The sequence below is a fragment of the Melanotaenia boesemani genome, chromosome 6, assembly GCF_017639745.1.
Source record: "Melanotaenia boesemani isolate fMelBoe1 chromosome 6, fMelBoe1.pri, whole genome shotgun sequence".
Lineage (NCBI taxonomy): Eukaryota > Metazoa > Chordata > Actinopteri > Atheriniformes > Melanotaeniidae > Melanotaenia > Melanotaenia boesemani.
The window spans coordinates 19,867,258-19,889,685 of NC_055687.1; the positions used below are offsets into that span (position 1 = coordinate 19,867,258).

Below are 22,428 nucleotides of genomic sequence, written 5' to 3' on the forward strand. Positions count from 1 at the left end.
TCGTCTCGTCCATGGAAGTCTCCTGTACAACTAACAATTAAGTGTAGAAATGCTTTCCACTTGCTATTTTCCAGTGTTTATCTGAATGAATGAAATGTTCCTACATCCAATAACTAATGAGGCATTTTATCCATCACTACAGATATCAGCTTTAAGGTGGTGCTATAATGTTATGGGATGACTGGAGACGGTGTGCCCTATGATCATAGATAAAGCCATCTTAATCCATCTTGTATTCATATTTTTCATTCGCGGTGCACAGCCTGTAGCTATGGGTATCAGCTGGGTCAGGATGTGTTTGGACTTTAATTTAGCCACAGCTCATCTTCATTCAATAAGCTATCATTAAAAACCACTAGAAGATTTTACTTGTTACTGCCACTTGCACTTAAAAGAGGAAGTACATGGTTTAATATACAATTTCTCCAGAGCGATGCTCATGACACTCGTTAATAATGTTAATGATGATGAGCTACTTTCAATAAGCTGACTAATACCAGGGGATGCTACTGTAAAAACACCCATTTATATAACTCATTGGTTTTAATGTTCTGTGGCTACACTGGTTTAGTTCCTAAAGATGAAGCACATTTTTCATGTCTCACCCTCAGCTGAGCATATTAGTCTTATTAGCCTGAACTGACTTTATTTTTCATTACTAGGAAGATATTTTGCTGGGAGATGAGTTATGAGCAATGAGCACATGCAACACAATACATAGAGCATCCTAAACGTTCTAGTCTGAGCAATTAAACTGCATTTAAGAATACATAACATCCTGGTTTCCAGCCAAACTTGGGTTGACAGTTATTGAGAGCAACAAAGAATGGAAAAAAATGTTGTGTTTATCTTCCTGTGACTTGGCAGTTTTTATACAGCATCCTAGATTCCAAGGGATCCATTATGAATTTGATTTAATCAGTGTCTTTTTGGCATCTCCTTCACAGTCCTCATTTTATAGTTATGTCCTATACTAATACAAAGCAACAAATTTGTTTTATTTTATATTGTTATTTCGGCTGTTTTGTACTGCATACTGTATATCATATGGTCATTGACTGCCCTCTACTGACTAATAGTCACACAAAATAGTTCTTTTTCCCTCCTTGTAACAAACATAGATACATTGAGCATCTCTTTTCATAGATTCATAAAAACAGGATTTTGTTTGTGAAAAAAAATCCTGCAAAAGGTCATATTCTGCTTTAATCTAACAAGATACTCCAAGCTTTTATAGAGTATATTCTGTAGTATTTAGTTCACCTTTGTCTAAGGGATGATAATCTGTTCAGTGCTCTTTCTCCTAGTTTGTGGATATCATACTGTAATATGGCAGATATGGCAAAAAAATGCATTAAGCCAGTACTGTTGCATCCACTGAATGAATGCATAAAATCATAATTAATCAAATGACAGAAAGTTCAGCACAGTAAATATCCTGTCCCCAAACAAACAGATTTTATGTAATCCCACTGTGTTTATTCCAGTGATATGAACTTGTATTTCCTCTCAGAGGCAAATAAACACACACAGTCCAGCTTAGAGATCAGGACTGATCATGCCAGCCAAAAGGACTCATATAGTGGGAGCTGGGCCTCTCAGAGCTTTATAAATTATGTTTGACTCTAATGTCATATATTGATTAGAATTCATTGAATGAGTTTCTCAGCATTTTATTACAGTTCAAAAAAACTCTATTTTTTCTTTAGAACAACTTGTGGAAATAGATACACCCATAGCATGAGAGAGCATTGCTATAGAAATAAATAAATCAATTTGATAATATTATAAATAGCTGGGGTAAATAGCTTACATGTTGGTTCAAGTGATTTTGTCAGTGTTGCTGTGCCAACAGAAACAACCATTTTAAGTTCAGATGTCCAAACAGAGGAATGAATAGAACGCTGTGTGTGCATGTGAGACAGATCCTGAATACAAATATAGGAAACTAGATAAAAACGGGATAAAAATAAAAGCAGCAAGGACTTATTTTCCGGTCCCAGAACTGGTTCCACATAAAACTCGGACTGCATTGACTGACAGAGATGCTAATGACTAGATGCTTTGCATTAGCTTTTGATGGACAAGTACATATGAGTGAGGTGACTAAGTCATGGCATGTTAGCTCCACTCTTTTAAAGGATGTTAAAAACAACAAGCATATCATTAGATGAATTGCAGACTGCATGCAAAGCAGCAGCTAGTTACAGAGTGTAGAAAATTAAATAAACCCTCTGTGTTATTGTGACTTACAGTTTCTACTTCTTCACTGACTCATCGTCGTCTGTATCATCCTTTTTTTTAATGTGGATCAACATCATCACATCCCCACTATGTTGAAGTACAACAGTACTGAATCCTGGCTTTTTATAAATACTTGCCTGCCTGTAACAGCCAGTCCAGCTAACAGAAGTGGGATGGAAGCATATCTTCAAAGACTGGCACATTTAGATGAAGGCCTCTACAATGACTTCTATGGCCTCTGGATCACACTGATGGTCATAAACTCTCTCATTTTCCTGGTAGGAGTACATCTGGCATCTCGTCCTTCTGCTCTTTTGACACTTAAATCTACAAGGCATCTCTAATTGTCCAAACCTCTTCTTTACATCTGCCTCTGTTTTCCAGGTGGGCATGGTGCTCAACACAGTTGCACTTTATGTTTTTTGTTTTCGCACCAAGCAGAAAACCACCTCGGTGATCTACACCATCAACCTGGCGGTGACTGACCTCTTAGTGAATCTTTCTCTGCCCACTCGCATCCTGCTTTACTACAGTGGAGGAGCTTGTCTCACCTGCTCCTACATGCACATCTTCAGCTACTTTGTCAACATGTACTGCAGCATCTTGTTTCTAACCTGTATATGTGTTGACCGTTACCTTGCCATTGTGCAGGTGAGTATTGCCAGCAGTTTGGCTTCACAGTGATTTTTCCTAAAGTCTTTATGCCTGATGCTGACTTAAGAAATTAATCTAGAATACCCCCCCCCCCCCCCCCCCCCCCCCTCCTTTTTTTTTTCTTTTCTTTTTGCAGGTTGAAGCTTCCCGTCGCTGGAGGAACTCCAGTGTTGCTAAATGTGTGTGCATTTCTGTCTGGCTGTTTGCCATCGTGGTCACATACTCCTTTCTCTCTACTGCTTTCCAACATACAGGCTGCTGCCTCTCAAAACTCCTTTTTCTTACAATCACTGAGTTCTTCTTACCCCTCATCGTCATTGTGGTTTTCACATTGCGTATTGTGTGGGCCCTGGTGGACCGTCGCCTGATGCAGCAGAGCAGGTAAAACCACTGTTACACAGACACGTAATTAACATGATATTCCTGCAACTTTAAAAAGCATCTAATACTATTTCATATTGCTGATATTTCTACAGGGAGAGGAGAAAGAGAGCTGTCCAGCTGCTAACCACTGTGCTGATCATCTTCACAGTCTGTTTCACACCTTTTCACATCAGACAAGTGAGCAAAAAGTTAGATACTTTTTGCCCTTATTTATTGGAAATATTTTATATTACATTGGAAATTCTACACTGTGGATCCTATATTCAAATAATTTTGCCAAACAGTCTGAAAGTCTAGAATAAAAGGCGAAGGAAGACATTATTTCACTCCCCTGAGTATTAGCAAGGCAATAATGAGAGTTATTGTTTGTTTATGTATTTTTATGTTGCAGGTTTTGGTGTACTTTTACCCTGATATGCCCCATCATGTGATTGTGTACCACTTAACTGTCACCCTCAGTAGTTTGAACAGTTGTATGGATCCTGTTGTCTACTGCTTTGTTACAAATAATTTCCAGGTAAGACTTCAGTTCCTTCCTGACTCTCTTCTTCATCTCATCCATCTTAACAACCTTCCTCTCTGCTATCCATCTATTTTTCCCTCTAGTCATAATTTGTCCATCCATCTTTTATTTGTAACTCAATAAATAATTTACCTCCACTGCTGCCCCCAGGCCACTATGAGACATCTTTTCCGTCGTGCAGAGCCAGAGCAGACCAGTGGTGACATTGTCAGTATGCAGCACAGCTCCAAGGCCTCAGGAGGGACTGCTAACGCCATTGCTAATAATGTGGTTATGATGACTAAGATGGCCAGTTCACTGCAAAGAGACAATATGGGGAAGAATAACACACTGTAAAACTGTTTTTACAAATGGTGCTTAGTGCTACATTTACAAAGATACCACAGTGATATTTCTGGGCTGGCAAGTGACAAGAGCTTTATTTATAATGGTGCAATACACTCACCTGAGGACTGACACCCAGTGAAGTCATGCATTTTTAATATAAGCACCAGTAGATTCACAAAAAGAAACCCAGCTGGTTCTGCAACCCAAAACTATTGCTAACTACTTCAACTTTAACAACAGACAGTTTTTGTCTGCAGCTAAACTCTATAATATGCTAAGAGACTGGGTTATTACATTGGATGTGTGATTTTTTCATTTTTATTTTTATTTTTATTTTTTTGTCTGGGAAAGCTTCTACCCATTAGCATAAATACAGGTGAAAAAAGGACTATCACTTGTTACAATGACACAAAAAACATGACAGCTTCAAGTGTATTAGCAGTGTTTGATCTGATGTCTGTTATGCAGAAAGTTTTAGAAATAGCACAGCTTGTGGCACTGCATTCTGTTAAAACATTGATGGTCGAACACAATTACATCAGCATCTGACTGTCATGGCATGTCACAGACCTGTAACCACTTTTCACATTATTCCTTGATTGAGTAAAAATAAAAGTCAGTTTAAAAACTTTCCTGAAAAATGTCTTTTTATATACAGCAGAGGGCAACATTGCAAAAAAAAAAAAAAAAAAAAAAAAAAAAGATCATACAGCAAGCAACTCAAGTGAAATAATCTCTGTGGAAGTTTGCTCTTGGGCTTTTTTTCCCCCCTCAAACAACCAGTTGGTGTAGATGGAAACTGTTCACAGACTAAACAATACATGAGATATTTTGAAGGAGAAAATAGAGAGTTAGAGAATTAGTTAGATGGAGAATTATTCCCTATCGTATCTTGCAAATGATATAAAATTCAAGCAGATGATTCGAAAAGCTATATATAACATTGTAGCTCAAACCATGTCAGTAGTAAAAATGTTCATATTTTTTTTTTCTTTTGTATTTATTGTGAAATTTTATTTCTCTTAAAAACACAAAAACCTAAGACCTTTAAAGTATTATTATTAGTTTTAGTCACTAATAAGTTGAGTAATAAAAAAGCAACCGTAATAAATCCATGTGGTCAGTACGTTGCCGACGTCATGTTCGTTCTCTCGTGACCACGCCCCTCTTTCATACGGTAGAAACCAATGAAATGTAAGAGTGTTGTAAACCAGATGGGCCATTGAAGGTTAGCTGGGTTGCTGCTGGCCCAAATCGACATTTTTTCTGTGTTAGCACAATAGCGAAAACTGCGGTGTCGTGTGGAAATATTTGTACTATACCAAGGGAAGACTAAAAACCAGGTTCGTTAAGTATTTTTTCTTCATTATCTGACTCGCTGAAGTTAACTACTTAATAATACATTAGCCAGCCTAGCTCGCGTATGTAATCATTAGCAAGTCAAAAGTCCACACGGTATGGTGTTTTCATTCATTTAGATGTAAAGACATTTCTGCGATAAAATGCGTCCTCAAAGGTAAAAATGACTGGTAATATCCCTGTAGTGTACATGAAGGTAGGTAGCGCAGGTAAGTTTGGGATTCTTTCCCAGAGCAAAGCACGTTCAGCAACAACCAAGCATCTCCAGACACTCATGAGAGGAACATGCAATAAATCCTTCTGACAGGAGGTAAAAATGATCTATTGAGTGATTATTACAAACTCTACATATAACTATATATTTTGGCAACAGATACATGGTACAATAGATTACCTTGTTTCAATGTACAGACACTAAAACTGCGGAAGACTGTCTCACATCTCTGGTTAGAATAATTTAAATATTAACATGAAAGTCACCAAAGTCCGTTTGTGATGCTCACTTTTTACCTCAGAAAGTTCAAGTAGAAAATAATAGAGTAAATAAAGTAAATAAAGATTAGGCAGAAAAAAAATGCTGACAATAATATCTCTAACTATAACCCTAAAATCAAGTTAAATTACCATCTGAGGATATTGCCTGTTTTTTTTTTTTTTATTGACACAGTTTATTTATTATAGATTACAGTGCAATTTAGCTTACATAAATCCACACTGTAATCCAAAAAATAGCACTGTAATTTGTAATGTTATAACATTCTATCTTGCTCAGATACCCATAGAGTAGCATTTTAAGTCATGTTGGATGCAGAGCACAAACTGATGGTACCTTAGCAATAAATAAATAGAAAGTAATGAAAATAAATATGTAAATTTAAGAATAGACATCTGCAGTCACAAAATACACAAGTCAGTTTCATTAATTGATCGATTATTAAATAAGTTATTAGATTATTTAATTAGTTAATATAAATAAAAAAGATATATAATGTAGATAATAAAGACACAAAATATTAATAATAAAGACACAAAAGACAAAGCAATGCCAAAAGTCTGCATTTTGAGGTTGTACAGGGACTGCTGTATTTTCTTTTTTTTATTAATATTATTATAAAGTCCTGGAACGGTTGCCACATCTCTTCATACATTCCCACCTTGTTTTTTAGGATATATGTAATTCTTAATACTTAATCCAAATTGCACATCCTTTTCCACTTCAGCGCTATCAAGCGTTTTTCTTGTAATATAGTATATTTGATATTTAAGTTCTCTCTTGTGTTTAATTTAAGCGCTGATACAGGTGTAGCAGAATCAAAGCTACACAAAGCTCCGTAACTGTGAAGACATCCTCCAACACAGATCAGATATTTTGTTTAGCCCATCTTTGCCCACAACTTGAATAAAACATTCAGGTTGCCTGGTTTATATAAGGCATTTTCCCAGATCAGGCTAAATTGTGACAGAGAGTTTAATATTTTCATATATTCCATTAGCTTGTGCTATACTTTAACCATATTCATATTCTTAATGTAGCTTATTTTCCTGCTTCTGATATCAATAATGTTGTGTGTAGGTTACAGTCAAAAGTAACATCCCTGAGTTTAACAAATCAATCATAGGCTTGTTTATAGAAAAATAATTAGTTATTTTGTGTCTTATTGTGTCACAAGAGTCAGTGTCCTCTTTAAACTGAGTCATTGCATATTTTAGATATTGACAGCATTTCTCTAAAGCTGTCTCTTTTCTTATCTTTCATGGGAACAAAATGCGCAAACATATTTTTAAACGTGGGAACTTTCTGGTATTTGACCCTTGCCATCATCCTTACAAAAAAAGTATTTTAGAAAAATGTACTGAGAGGGCTCATCTGACAAAATATGTACAGTATGAACATATAGTTGTAGGTTCAGTAAAGACAGGCCAAATTAAACAGAGAAAAATGCACTGTGTTTTATTTTCTCACAGCTTTGACTTTTAATTGACATCTATTTTTCTGCAGGTGCCGCACGAGAGCAACAGTCTCTTTGCCAAGGAAATTCCAGATGTTTTAGCACTACTGTGTGTACTTGCATGGACCTCTGAGGAATAATCATCCCGCACAGAAACGTCACATACCAATTCAAGTGATTGCCTCAATACACTACAAACACTGCAACTGGAACCCATAACACATTTATAATCGCCCCTTCCATCTTTTTTACTCTAGCTGCTCCTCCTATCTGTATACCTGTGGAGCTGCACAGATTTGTTCTGCTCCTCCTGAGTTTTGTGATTGAGTGCAAGCAACTGTGAGAGTTTCATCGCTTTTCAGCTGCTTTTCTGAACCATGTTGGCTGGTCATATAACACTATGATGGCCATAAGTGAAACACCCTTACAACATCAAAATTTTGTATTATTCATACCCATATAATGATGACTCCTGCCTCCTCATTTCATTTGCTTTGAACTCTGCTTCCTGATGACGATTCCCACACAATCTTGGCTCTTCTTTACAAGGATTAATCAAAATGGAAATAATGGACGTTACATATTCTTCTTGTTTAATATAAAGTTGTGAAGTTATTTTGGCATTTACAGGGAAATAGACTGACATCAGCCACAGCTAGTTGGATCCTGTGAAGTTAAATCAGACTGAAATGGGAGGTGAGGCAGGAGAGAAAGAGGCTTTGGGCCCTGCTGAAAACAGGAAAGTCAAGCAAGACACAGAAGACAGTGAAAGCGAGAAAGAGGTGGATGAGGAGGGGAAAGCAGTTCGGATTCCGGTACATCGCTGGGTAATGCACGCAGCTGTGATGTTTGGACGGGAATTTTGTTATGCCATGGAAACAGCCCTTGTGACACCAGTGCTGCTGCAGATAGGTATGCACACAGACACACTCTGGAAGACAAGCTGCAGTCAAGTTGCTCTCTGTTACTGGAATATTCTGTTCAAATTGTCAAGGAGTTTGAGATGGACAGCTTTTTGATTTGTGTAAAATATAGATGTACAGTTTTCTGTACATACAATAATGAGCCAATGTGCCAAGTAATTTAAATATACAGTACACTACGTCCTTTATTTCACTATCAGAGCTTTAGGGCTTCTCACGCTAAGATCCACGGTTGTATGGTAATTGTTCCAACAGTGTCAAACTGATGTTGACACAAGATGCAGCCTCATGATTCTCCTGAATGATGACACACTGTCAGCTTGGTCTTTAGCTATGAAAAAAAAGTTATCAGTCCATTTTACTCCCACACACTGAAAATGTTAAATGCAAACACACAAAATAAACCAACAAAAAACAACAAGTTCCACAGAGATTATTGACGTGTAAAAAGTAAAACTAGATGCTTTGAAAAATCTTTTAAAACAACTGAATGGAGTTTAGTTTTAAAGTTAGCAATATTGTTAATGGAGTAGAAAACAGGGAGCTTGAAATGTGCTGTGTAACACATTCTTGCCATACCGAGCCTGGGGAAATCGCCTTTGTTCCATTTCTGCTATGGTAGCAAACTTGACATCTAACTGCATACTGTAGCCCCTCGGCGGCTACTACTAGAGCTTGCATGACACGGAGGTTCAGCTGGTGCGGATCAATGGCTGATGGACTGACAGTCAGATGTCTACCTATTTCGACCAGTGTTTATCCCTGTTGGGTAACCAACTACATCACAAAACAACCAGTAACAACATACTCATTGCTGGGCAATTTGTAAATGATGGCCTTCCAGTTTACTGAAATTATGAAATTATGTGTCTAAAATAACTGAACAAACTTCGTGTGTGGCATGTTTACCTATAACAATTGTTGGAACAGCAAGTAAGAATGAAAATGAACTTCTTTTTGACTTTCTTCTGAAGTTTTTAAATTCAGTGCTGCAAAAGATTGTGACAGCACCACCTTCAAACATTAACATGTTGAGCTAAAATGAAGCTAACTAGCTAGTTAAGCACAGGTGACGCATCAACTTTGTGCTTTTGGAGGTTTTGGTCTTTGTTTCTCAAACGCGACACCTCAGAACAAACAGCACAGAAATGTAGTTAATATTTATCTCAGTATAGTATTATAGTTTTGTATTTATTACCAGCTCAGTATTTTTATAGTTATAGTTCACTATAGCTCAAAATATAACACGCTGCCTCCGGAGGTTTGTTTTAAAAGATGGAGAATAATGCAGCCATTTCTTACTAATGCAAGTGATGATTTACTTAAAATACTTGTTTTTCTAATTTCTTTTGAAGTTTTAAGAGAAAACAACTAACAAAAAATAAGTACCATTCTTATCCCACACAAGAAGTTGATTATTATTGCCTTAAATGTCCGAACTTGAAAAACAGTATTTAGAATAATTTTGAAACTAACAATTTCAACACAAATGAAGTGCCCCGCTTCCTTATTTTAAGGGGTTGCACAGCAAAATCAGGACAAAGGTGACTCAGGCAGGTCCGAAGGAACTTGTGATTATAAATGTAACAGTCAGTCATAGTACAGGGCTGGAACTTTACTATGATGAATTTAAATATTACACATGATCAGCTTTAGCTTGTGGCAACACTAATGTACCAACAGTGTGTCATACCTCTGCTGAATGCCAACCTGTAGAGCTCTGCATGTAACAAATAATAGTTATGTTTACAAATGTAATTACTCACTGGAACACTTTGTGTGCTTTTTGTAGATCAAACACAACTGACAGCACTTCCTCTGTATGCTCCAAACAAGCAGAGGCGCACTCATATCTACCTTTTCTTTATAGGACATTTATGTCCTGCTGCAAGCCCACTGAAGAATAAAGATAGACAAATAGGAAGGGCAGATGGAAAGCAGGATATTTCTACTTTTGTGAGAAAGTCTTGTTGACTTAAGGTAAATGATGGCATGAGCAGAGCAAGAGTTACATGTGCCTCAGCCAACCAGCTGAGGGTAATAAAATTAATGAGATGTTAAAAAACAAAACTTAAGGTGCATTTCCTTGTTAGAGGGAGTTTCATATTGCCTTCGATCAAAAGTTGTTGCCTGTTTTACAAAAGTCATGGGAAGAGAGTGAGTGCAGTCAGCATATATTGGTATGCAAGAGCAGTAATGTGCTTTGATTTGTGCAACCAGTAATGCTTTGCTTGTAGAGGAAACAACTGGAAAACTTCTCTGTCCAACCTTAAAATGGTGTAGTCATTCAGACAAGTCCCTGCCATACAAATGTTCTATCAACATGCCTTTAACTTATTCAGTCTGGTAGAAAAGAATATTAAGGACAGAGTTTACAAAAACAGCAGATTTCAGTATGACAGAAAGTAAGCATATAGACGGTGTAGGAAATAATATGTAAAACAGACCTACAGGCCAAAATGAGAAAGATTTTACAAGTAAATGTCCTCTTTGTCGTTCAGTTTTCTTTTTTTATTTGATTGTCATTAATTTAGAAATACAAGCAAGACTCCAACCTTTTAATATTGTGAAAATAATAAAGTATTAGCTTGCAGGATCTTGCTGTCAAAGGAATCTGAGGCACAGAAGAATAAGACATAGTTCCACATCAGCTCTGTACTGAGAACTAAAACTTGAGCTTCATGTTTCAACAATAACTAAATTTAACTGTAATCTCAACTGATTGATTTAAATGAATCTTCTTTGTGTGTTTTCTAGGTCTTCCCGAGCAATATTACAGTTTAACTTGGTTTCTCAGTCCTATCATGGGTCTCATTTTCACACCTCTTATTGGCTCAGCTAGTGACCGCTGTACTCTGCGGTGGGGCCGAAGAAGACCGTTCATTCTTGCTCTGTGCTTTGGTGTGCTGATTGGAGTGGCTCTGTTTTTGAACGGATCATTAATTGGTGAGTATGTCTAAAACAAGCCCTCCTCCTCTGCATTTACAGACTAGGCCTGCCTGTTACCTTTTGTACTCTTCTTTCAGGCCTTTCTATTGGCGACAGGCCGAACAAGCAGCCGATTGGCATCGTTCTTACTGTGCTAGGCGTCATAGTACTGGACTTCAGTGCCGATGCCGCTGAAGGACCAATCAGAGCTTACCTTCTTGATGTTGCTGACACTGAGGAACAAGATATGGCCCTGAATATTCATGGCCTCTCTGCTGGTAGGATATATACATTGAAATAGCAGCTCACAAAAAAACTACAAACTGTCTGCATGAGCACATCTTCAAAAGATTATTTAATCTACCTCTTTCACCCTGTACTTCTTAATTGTCTTTTTTTGCATGTTACCTTTGCTGTTACTGCTCTGCATATGTCTGTTTATTCTGTCTGTAGCCCTGGGTTAATTATTTCCTTTTGGTCAGACATTCACTGCCAGGTTAAAGTGTGACTTATTAGCTTCACACACTACCAGGCAGTGAAAACCTCAGTTGTGACACAGCTACGATTGCTACACAACAGGGTGTAGGAAAGCTAAAGCAAAAGTCCCTTGCAAAGTGACACATGAAAAAATAAAGATGCCCAGTTCCAATGCTGATTTTTACTTTTAATAATGGTGTAATTAAATTATATATAGTTTAAGTCATGTAAGGATTTATTTTGTCTATTTGTAATTCACAATTGTGGGTTTTCGTATGAGGAACTTCCACCTACCATGTCAATATGAATAAGGCACAAATTGCACTAAATAATTCTTGAAGCATACATGAGCTAGCTTATGAGCTAACATTAGCACATAAAGCAACCTCACACTTTCACTCCCCTTAAAAGCAGAAAAATACTTTATTCTCAAATACTTACATTTCCCTCATCTGCAGTTAAACCATAAATAGCTGGTATTGATATTTTTTTAGGCACACTTTTGTCATGGGTTGAATTGTCCCAGGTTTGTAAACACCACCGATAAGAATGCTGAAGGAATGTGCTGCTAATGAAGAGAATTTGTTAGTTACAGCAATGCAAAAAGCTAGCTTAAAAGAGTTTGAACATTGAACTTTGGGTAATAAAATGCAGCAGGATTTGAAGTTGAAGATGGAAGGAAATAAACATGAGATGGTGGGAAAATTTTGTACTCTGAGCTTCAAGAGTGATATCTGAAATCTGAACAATTTTCCAAAGAAAGTGTCAGAATTGGGGTTTTTAACATTCTCGTGTCAAAACTGCTATCGTATTCTCAAGCACAGAAAGAGATTTTTGTCATATGTGGCTTTTAAATATTGACTTTCATAGTTTGTCATATATATATATATATCATATAATCTGAATACACCCTTTACACACTCATAAATCTCTCTGCACTCACAAGTTACACAGCAATGCAATTTTTCACATACATTTTACAAGCATTATTGTAGCAATAATCCCCATATACCTGTCTCTCCAGGGCTCGGAGGAGCAGTGGGTTACATGCTGGGAGGCCTTGACTGGACTGACACAGCTCTGGGCAGAGCATTTAAGTCGCAGGAACAGGTCCTTTTCCTGTTTGCAGGAATAATCTTCATTATTTCTGTTACACTGCACATGCTCAGTATCCCTGAGCGACCCTGTGCTTCATCCAAACAGCTTAAAGACACAGAAGGTGGAGAATCTATCAGTCAAATATGTTTGAGGCCAGCTGACAACACGCCACCTTTTCTAGATATGATTGCAGAGGAGGACACTTTCACACAAGCCCCATCTCGAGAGGTCAAGGAATTAGATACCGAGAAAGGAGAAATGGACTTTCTTGCTGTTGACAGAGTACGGAGTAAAAGTGATTCTGTTTTAGCCATGCCTGATGCTACGATTGAGTTGGATCCTGACCTTGATATAGAGCCACAAGTTTTCTTGCCAGATGAACACTTTCCTTTAGAAATACACGGAGACCTAGAAGATGCTTTTAAGCCATCAGATCACAGTCCTGAGTCCTCACCTCTTGCTGATGAGCCCCCCTTATATACTGATGGGGTGGTGGTCGTAGAGTCTACAAATACAATTTTAACTGACATCACAGATCCAATAAAAGGTCAGGCATCTTTCTCAGTGACCAGCCCTTCCTCAGAGGATGTGCATCTTAAACAGGTGAAACCATCTGCAACAGAAACATGTTTGTCAAATCATTTTGAGACTGTAATCAATGTATTGTCAAATGTTCTCAACACTTCCCCTAATTTTATATGAACAATATATAAAATTCAGAGACAGAAAACATTTTTACTCTCATATAGGAAGTTCCATGGTTTCCATCCTCGCCTTTATTTTGTACCTCTGTGCTTCTCTCCTGTTCTAGCAGGTCAAAGCTGTCAACGGTGTCAGTGCCTTCAACAATTCCACGTTTATCAAAAAGCATGCCACCGCTAAGTCAGGGAACCGCATTGCCAGTTCCTCAGCTTCATCTCGACTACACCCACCGACCTTCTACAGACAAGTAAACTTTAATTAATCACTTTAAAAAATTATTTTCTGTAATGTAAAACCATAGTTTTTTTGTTTGTTTGTTTTTTATATATCTAAATAAGATTGATGAATGTCATTCTTCTCTGTTCAGCCCTCCTTCACATTTTCTTATTATGGTCGAGTGGGATTCCAACGCTATCGGCTTCACCATCGGCCAATCACCACTTCCCGGAGTCTCAATGATCTGCAAGACATCCAGCGGCATGCACGCAGGCGAGAGTTGCAGCAGTCTGTGAGTAGTCTGTCCTCTGAGAGCTCCAGCAGTGAGGGAGGACCAGAGAGGGGTACCACTGTGCGACTACTTTGGCTGTCCATGTTGAAGGTGAAGTAAATAGGAAATTCTGAGTGTTTTTTTTTTTTTGCCATTCTACCATTACACTGACCAACTTTATAACATTAGAGGGAAATATGTGCTGTTGGAGATTAACAAACCAATCTAAATTTAATTATTTTTTTCTGTATTTATTTTATTCTACCACAGATGCCGAGGCAGCTCTGGAGGTTATGTGTGTGTCACCTTCTCACGTGGTTCTCCATCATAGCTGAAGCTGTGTTTTACACCGACTTCATGGGTCAAGTCATCTTCAATGGTGACCCTACGGTACAAGCATGCACACTTCTTGTGCTGTATCACTGAAACATTATCTGAAATCATTTGTTTGTTTTTTTTTATTTAGTTTTAGACTAAGTGTTAATTATTTCGTCAGTCTGTCAAGTCTTGGGTAAAATATTGTTGAAAAATTTCTGCCTTTTTAGGCACCAGCTAATTCCACAGAGCTACACAGTTATCACAAAGGAGTTCAGATGGGTTGCTGGGGCCTGGTAATTTATGCTGCTACTGCTGCTGTCTGCTCTGGTAAAATGGATGCACTATTTCAATATTTACCAGTTACAGTAACAGATACAGTTGAGTTTCTTTTTCCTTTTCTTGCGCCCTTCCCTAACGTTGCCTCTAGTAGCCTGTCATTTTTCTCCACCCAGCCATCCTTCAGAAGTCTTTGGATAATTTTGATCTGAGCATTAAGGTCATCTACGTCATTGGTACTCTGGGATTCTCAATTGGTAAGTTAATAGTAGAGCATACTACAGTAGATTTTGGTCTCATGTACAATAATGATTGAAAGTTTGCAAAACTTTTACATTTATTTCTATTTCTGCACATTTGAGCTATAAAATATCATATGGCGATAAACAGCATTGACAGAAATTCAGTATAAAATTTACGCTCTCCTCTTGACACTTGTTCTCAACTTTTCTTTTTACTTGGGGATCATTTCGGCTGTGTTTGCAATAGCTCTTCTTTTTTACATTTGTTTTAAATCCAGTGTGTTTCTATTACACGTCTTTTTGTTGATGAATTTAGCAAATAAAAACAGACAAAACTGTCCACATATAGATGTAAATATTTAGACAAAATTGTCCACAATATTTTTTTTCCTTTTTTATTCATGAATCATTTAACTTCTGTCCTCCGGAAAAATACCAAACATTTAATCATTTTTAGGATTTTAACCCTTTAAATGCCAGTTTGAATATCTGAATTACTGATTCATTCATTACAAAAAACCACAACAACTGATTTTTTTCCATATAATGAATATTAGAGGGATGAGTCTTTGGTGATGATTAGACACTTGAATATGTCGATATGAGATTCCATTTGTATTTTTTATGTAGTGTCAGAAATTCTCTGTGAGGACTCATATGGCAAAAATGTACATGAGCAAAAAACTATTAAATCATCGTACGTTAGAATATTTTCTGAACTATTCTTAAAGAAATCACTGTTTTACTTCTGCCCCCCTCTTCTAAAACTATCAAAAAATTTGTCATTTTAAGACTTTTAACCCTTTAAATGCCAGTTTAATTATTTAAATGATTAATTATCCACTGCTATCCACTGGTTGCGGAACGCGGCTTCAGTGGTCACTAAGGCAAAAACTCCTGCATGAGAGGAGTTTGGAGAGGCCATGGAGAATGATTTCCGGACGGCTTCGAGAAGATTCAGTGCAGTGCTCCATCAACACTGTGTACAGTGGGGATGGGGGGGCTGCTGACCTCGACTCGGAAATTCGTGGGTCGGTGGAGGGAATACTTCGAAGATCCCTTCAATCCCACCAACATGTTGGGGCTGAGGTCCCTGAGGTGGTTAAAAAGCTCCTCAGTGGCAGGGCCCATGGGTGGATGAGATCCTGGAGTTCCTTAAGGCTCAGGATGCTGTAGGGCTGTCTTGATTGACACGCCTCTACAATATGACGTGGACATCAGGGACAGTTCCCCTGGACTGACAGACTGAGGTGGTGATCTGCCTCTTCAAAAAGAGGGACAGGAGGGTGTGCTCCAACTACAGAGGGATCACACTCCTCAGCTTTCCTGGTAAGGTCTGTTCAGGGGGGAGCAGTGTGGTTTTCGTACTGGAGCGTGGAACCCTCTTCAGGGTCTTGGAGCGGGCATGGCAGTTCGCTCAACCAGTCTACACGTGCTTTGTGGATTTGGAGAACGCATTCTACTGTGTCTCCCGGGGACTCCTGTGGGGGTGTTCCAGGAGAATGGAGTGCCGGACCCCCTTGTACAAGCTGTCTGGTCCCTGTACGACCGGTGTCAGAGCTTGGTCTGCATCACCGGCAGTAAATCAGAATCGTTATCGGTGAGGGTTGGACTCCGCCAAGGCTGCCCTTTGTTACCAATTCTGTTCATAACTTTTACGGACAGAATTTCTAGGCGCAGCCGAGGTGTTGAAGGGATCCGCTTTGGTGGCCTCAGAATCAGGTCTCTGCTCTTTGCGGATGATGTGGATCTGTTGGGTTCATTAGCCCGTGACCTTCAGCTCTCGTGGGAGTGATTCACAGCTGAATGTGAAACAGCTGGATGAGAACCAGCACCTTGGAATCTGAGACCATGGTCCTCAGCCGGAAAACCGTGAAGTGTTTTCTCCAGGTCAGGAATGAGGTCCTGCCCCAAGTGGAGGAGTTCAAGTATCTCGGGGTTTATGAGTGAGGGAAGGACAGAGCGGGAGATCGGCAGGCAGATCGGTGTGGCGCTGAGCCAAAAGGCAAAGTTCTCAATTTTTCTCAATTTCCTACCCTCACCTATGGTCACGAGCTGTGGGTGGTGACGGAAAAAACAAAATCCTGAATACAAGTGGCAGAAATAAATTTTCTCTGCAAGGTCACCGGGCTCTCCTGTAAAGATCGGATGAGAAGCTCGGTGATCCGGGAGTGGCTCGGAGTAGAGTTGCTGCTCCTCTGCATTGAAAGAAGCCAGATGAGGTGGCTCAGGCATCTGGTCAGGATGCCTCCTGGACTCGCCTTGGGATGCCTCGGGATGAGCTGGTGAATGTGGCCGGGGAGAGGAGAGTCTGAGCTTCCCTACTTAGGCAGCTGCCCCCGCAACCCAACCTTGGATAAGCGGTAGAAAATGGATGGATGGATGGATTAACCCTATTCATTGAAAAAACATACAAAACATAAAATTCTATAAAATAAATATTATGGGACCAAATTGAGTGTTTGGTAGTTTTAAGCAGGACTAAAGTTTTTTAAATGATTTATGAAGAAAAAATAGAAAAAAATATTGATGTATGACGATTTTATAGCAGTTTTTGTGCGTGGACACTTTTGGCCACATGGGTCACAAGAGGGTGCCAAATTTGAGGAGGAATTTTCACAAGGTTTAAATGTGTTTTAATTAGTGTGCTATTAAAAGTAAATGAATATAGAATGACCTATTTACATCTATAGAAGGTGAAGTTAAATTCCACATACATGACACTATTATTTTACTACAGTAGCACTAAAGGGAAAAACCAAGTACCGATTTTGTGACACTATATCTTACACTCTGGACTTTGTACAAATAGGATTTATATCAGTTCATATATATTCTGAACAGATATGATCCAATGCTGCGTCGGGCGAAAGTATGTGAACTTGTAGGATTAGCAGTTAATTTGAAGACAATGTTAGAGTCAGGACTTTTTGTCTCTGGGATGTTATCAGGTGTGAGCGGTTGCCCTGTTCAATTTAAAAATTGGGCCAAAAGTCCAACATTCACAACTTATTTTTTTAAGTGTATCTCAAAAATAACTTTTGTTTGTATCATGAACGTGATTTTATTTAAAAAAAAAAAAATGTACAAAAACATCTATAATTAAACTGCACCAACGAATGACTACGGATTGCATACATATGAAGTGACAGTATCATGACTTGAGTCTGAGTTTCAGCATCTGGGGCAGGACAGCTTGGCATCATTGAGTCACTCATTCTTTTTTAATTATGAAAGCGAAAGCTAAAGACAAAATGCCAGAATATTTATTCTCCTCTAGGGTCATATTTATACATAAACACCAAAAACTGTAAATGTTTCACAAATTTCAAGCACCACAGTTGTTGCACAAAGTAAATCCATTTATTTATGAAATGTTATCCCTGGTTTTAGGAACTGCAATCATGGCAATCTTCCCCAATGTTTATGTTGCTATGGTGATGATCAGTACCATGGGAATCATCTCCATGAGTATCTCCTACTGTCCCTATGCATTACTCGGGCAATACCATGAGATCAAAGAGGTATGGTCACACTCATATCTGTGATTTTTACTATAAATGAAGATTATGAAAAAAATAAATCGCTAAAGTTTTGATTCTTAAACCAAAGCTTTGATCAATTAAAAACTTTGATTCTGTCCTGTTTGTTGTCCTGGTGTACAGTAGCTGTTATAATCCAAATCAATACTCATATTTTGTTTTGAGTGTTATTTTTCCTCAGCTTTAGCCCCAGTGCAGGATTTGTCAGCTTTTTCATCAGTAATATCACATGACAGCAAAATCATGAAAGATGTAATTAAGGTTATGGTTTTTGTTCCTCCTTCCTCAGTACATCAACCACAGTCCAGAAAACACTCGAAGAGGTTTCGGTATTGATTGTGCCATACTATCATGCCAGGTCAGTCTTGACTCTTGTTTTAATTTTCTGGCCAAACCAGTATCTTGTTTGCTGTAAACTTAAACTGAAACAGTTATAGCCATTCAGCTAACATTGAGCATTAGAAATTAACTTTATTCAAACAGGAGCGGGATTATCAGTTTTATTTGCATGAATGCAGAGATAAATTGGTTACTGGGATTGTCTTTATATTTGGTTGGGGATAATGTGAGCCTGTGGTCACAGTTTCTTTTTTTTTTGTATTTCCAGGTTTATATTAGCCAGATCCTGGTAGCATCGGCCCTTGGATCTGTGGTGGAGGCAGTTGGAAGTGTGCGTGTTATTCCAGTTGTGGCCTCTGGGGGCGCCTTCCTCGGTTTCCTTACTGCCTGTTTTCTAATCATTTACCCTGAGAATGAACCCAACAGCTCAGAGCTGGACCAGGACTCGACTGGTTTACCTGAAGAGCAGGATCAGAAAGGAGAAAGGACCAGTGAGCAGAGGCTGGCTCTGCTAAACCTCTCAGACAGAGGTAGTTTGAAGAAGACAGAGGATCACTCTGATTCCCAAGCATAAAGCTCATCAACCAAAAGAGGATTACAGCAGCAGCAAGTGGCATACATGTGTGTTAGTCTGTGCCTTCTAGAGCAGCTAAGATAAGAAAAAAGGGAAGAGATGGCAGGAAGTTGACATTCCAAGTCATGTCCTTTTTAGACTTTCTGTTTTTACTGTCACTACCTCAACTAAAAAGAATAGATGTTTAGCTGGTTAGGCAACTACAAGGATCCTGCTCGTCTTCAGGTGAACGTTTCATTACACTCTCGCTATTTCACTTCAAAAATACACGCTGCCATTGCTCGCTGGATGTAGCCTTTTATAGGGAGGGAGGGCCAAAGTCTCCAAGAGGAGCGAGGAGACTGCGATTCGCATGAACGTAATGAACGCGCAGCCGGATAATTAAGAAGCACATAGCACTTTGTCTCAACTCTGAACAGTGCTATCACACTGAAGCTGGCAAGTCAAATCATGCGACATTTTACTTAATGAAAGCTGCTTCAGAGTTAATGACAATCATAATGCTGTGTGGGATCTTGGATAAATGTAGACTGAACACAGATGTAAATATTTGTTCTAATCCTTGATGAAATTCTTTGACATTTTCTCATTATTTTATACAATGTGCTAATTATAGAAATATATAAAAATGATTTTTTTAGTCAACTCCTTGTCAGCAAAAAGTGCAACAAAGGGAAACTCAGTCCCCTCTTTTTTCTTGCCTTGACAAAAATGCTGTAGTTCAGATTATCGTTAATAATACACAAAATACACACCATGAAAAAGTCATTGAGGAATGTTGTCACAGTAGAATATTTTGGGCACAACTGAACCTCCAGAGAATGCTCTCCTCTTTATGTTTTTCAGATTACCAACCAGTAGCAGTGTCTCTTCATGAAGAGTGACTCTGCAAATACTTTAAAATTAAATTAGAAGTTTTAGTTTATTATAGTCTTTGAAAATTAATCTCAGGGACATTTGGATTTCATGATCACATTGCAGAGTGGTATTTGCTTTCAGATTCATGGTTTGAATTCATTTGAAATAGCACATACGTTTTAAGATGAATTTTCACATTAGTCTTCCTTTTTTTTTTTAGATAAATAATTAAAATGGTCTGATTTTAAGGGAATTGTTTTGTATTTTATATTAAAAGGAGCTTCACCTTTCCCCTGCTGTACAGAAGAGTCCCATAATGATCCTCTGGCAGCTGTTAATCTTTATCCCGTTTTATGTGTAAGTGGAACAACATTTCCTGTAAAATTTCAGTTTATCTCAGCATAATGGCACAAGAAACTGCAGAGAGGCAGGTGAGAATTGTAGCAACCATTGAGCAACATGCAAGGTATTGGCAGAGTCATATTTTCACTGCAAGTTCAAACCAGCAGAAGACTTGTGAACAGTCTTAAGTAAATAACTTACTTCTGTACCACAATATTAAACACACACATTGTTAAACCTGTAATTCAGCATGAGGAAGGGAAATGACGACCACATTTGTGCAAGACCAACAGATAACCTGTGACAAACTTGAATTTTCCTTGACTGGGGTGTCATAACCAAACTAATCTTTAAAAATTCTCAGAAAGTTCTCAGGCTATTCACCTCAGGGGAGACAGTGCCAGACCTGACACAAACTTTTGTCCAGTCACCTAGGACAGGACCTTGGTTACTCACTTGTACCTGGATAGTGTCAGCACTATCCAAAAACTAGGATAAATAGTTTATTTTGTGCATTAAATCACTGACTGCTGGTGTGATGTGGGATACATGTCTGTTTTTAAACACCTTTTGAGTGATATAAGTACTTTATTTTTTGCAGTTTTTTTCCAACATTGTGATTATGAACCAGTATAAGGTACTGATACAGAAAAGCTTTTTATTATCTTCACATCAAGTATCTGTAAATCATAATATATATTTTCTCCACTTCTGTAAAATCTGAAGGGAGTCTTTTTTTATTTCACTTTTTTAAATTGAGAAATAGAAACAAGGCTTCTGTTGCTGCCACAGTAGTTATTAGCTGACTTCTATTATCAGTTTTCAGCTGGTGGAAAAGTTTCACAGATGTTTACATCACACCAGGAAGCTTTTCTAAGTGCCAAACTCCTCTCTGAGAACATGCCTCCAGGTATGAGAGTAGTTTTGTAAAGACTATTGTGATGACATTGTGTGTTTTGGTTTGATGAATAAATTGTTAATTAAGAGTTCGTTAAGAAGGATCTTTGATTATGTTTGCTGCTGGACACATCTTTTTGTAATTGATTATAATTAATTTTGTATAGTTGTGAAAAAAGACAAAACTGCACCTTTTTATTGCATCTGAGTTTTTATTCACAAGCTGCCATTACACACATTTCTGCCTGCTGTTGTGACCTTATAGTTTATGAATGATTAGAGATCAATGAGGGTGTGTGTAAAATTGAAATGAACAGTGTGATTTGTACCAAGAAATTAAGTTGGGTTTTATATGTGCAACAGGATAACATATTGTTCAGCCAGTGCAGGTGCTGTTTGGTTGAGTGTTTAATGTAATAAATCAGCGCCATCTTCAGGTCCTGGTGTGTTATTGCAGTGTCATTGTAGCTCTGTGAAATATGTACTGTTCTAGTTTGCTCCTGTAGATTTTACCTGAGGCTGTTAAATAAACCAAAGCATTATGATTTAAAAATGACCAGCTATTACCACAGTGGCATTAAGAACTACTGTTTCAGAAAGGTGTGTGTGTGTTTACGTTTAATCTGTTCACATTTGTACTTTTATTATTTTTTTAATGGGATTTGCTTTTTCAGATGGTTTGTTTTTATTTAAATGACCACTTTCTCTACAATGCAGGATATTTTCTAGTTACTTTAAATTAAATTTGGAAAAAAGACACTGAATGATGTTTTATTAAATACATGGATGTTTATTGTTTCGTTTAAAAAAAAATATGCAATTTCCCTCTGGGATTAAAGTATCTTTTATTTCATACCTTTTGGATCTTGATGAAGTTGTTTAATCCCACAAACACTTTAAAACAAATTAAAACACAACAACAAAAAAGAAGCAACCTGTCCAGGGGCGTTTATATACTTATATATTTAATATTTCCCCGCCTCCA

General features: G+C 37.9%; 2 protein-coding genes across 4 annotated transcripts; both read left to right on the plus strand.

Annotated features, from left to right (window-relative positions):
* Positions 1–2,168: 2,168 nt before the first annotated feature.
* On the plus strand, positions 2,169–4,141 carry gpr20 (G protein-coupled receptor 20). The gene is made up of 6 exons (XM_041987528.1): positions 2,169–2,522; positions 2,629–2,895; positions 3,035–3,279; positions 3,375–3,459; positions 3,674–3,799; positions 3,956–4,141. Exons 1-6 carry the CDS (start codon positions 2,334–2,336, stop codon positions 4,139–4,141), a joined length of 1,098 nt encoding a protein of 365 aa, XP_041843462.1. The 5' UTR covers positions 2,169–2,333.
* Positions 4,142–5,370: 1,229 nt separating this feature from the next.
* On the plus strand, positions 5,371–22,097 carry slc45a4b (solute carrier family 45 member 4b). Of its 3 annotated transcripts, none has more exons than XM_041988492.1 (13): positions 5,371–5,475; positions 7,491–8,352; positions 11,121–11,309; positions 11,390–11,569; positions 12,793–13,469; positions 13,678–13,815; positions 13,936–14,166; positions 14,326–14,445; positions 14,601–14,700; positions 14,826–14,906; positions 18,285–18,415; positions 18,723–18,791; positions 19,041–22,097. In XM_041988492.1, exons 2-13 carry the CDS (start codon positions 8,130–8,132, stop codon positions 19,344–19,346), a joined length of 2,445 nt encoding a protein of 814 aa, XP_041844426.1. In that variant the 5' UTR covers positions 5,371–5,475; positions 7,491–8,129; the 3' UTR covers positions 19,347–22,097. The 3 variants fall into 3 exon arrangements, with proteins under 3 accessions (XP_041844426.1, XP_041844427.1, XP_041844428.1); XM_041988493.1 differs by having other exon boundaries at positions 13,681–13,815; XM_041988494.1 differs by having other exon boundaries at positions 7,491–7,614.
* Positions 22,098–22,428: the final 331 nt, after the last annotated feature.

Bases quoted from the DNA above. Each gene is read 5' to 3' on its own strand.
- gpr20 (XM_041987528.1), top strand. From the start codon at position 2,334: ATGTTGAAGTACAACAGTACTGAATCCTGGCTTTTTATAAATACTTGC. The intron at 2,523-2,628 runs GTAGGAGTACAT...TCTGTTTTCCAG, and splicing joins TAAACTCTCTCATTTTCCTG to GTGGGCATGGTGCTCAACAC. The intron at 2,896-3,034 runs GTGAGTATTGCC...TTCTTTTTGCAG, and splicing joins GTTACCTTGCCATTGTGCAG to GTTGAAGCTTCCCGTCGCTG.
- slc45a4b (XM_041988492.1), top strand. From the start codon at position 8,130: ATGGGAGGTGAGGCAGGAGAGAAAGAGGCTTTGGGCCCTGCTGAAAAC. The intron at 13,470-13,677 runs GTGAAACCATCT...CTCCTGTTCTAG, and splicing joins AGGATGTGCATCTTAAACAG to CAGGTCAAAGCTGTCAACGG. The intron at 14,907-18,284 runs GTAAGTTAATAG...CCCTGGTTTTAG, and splicing joins TACTCTGGGATTCTCAATTG to GAACTGCAATCATGGCAATC.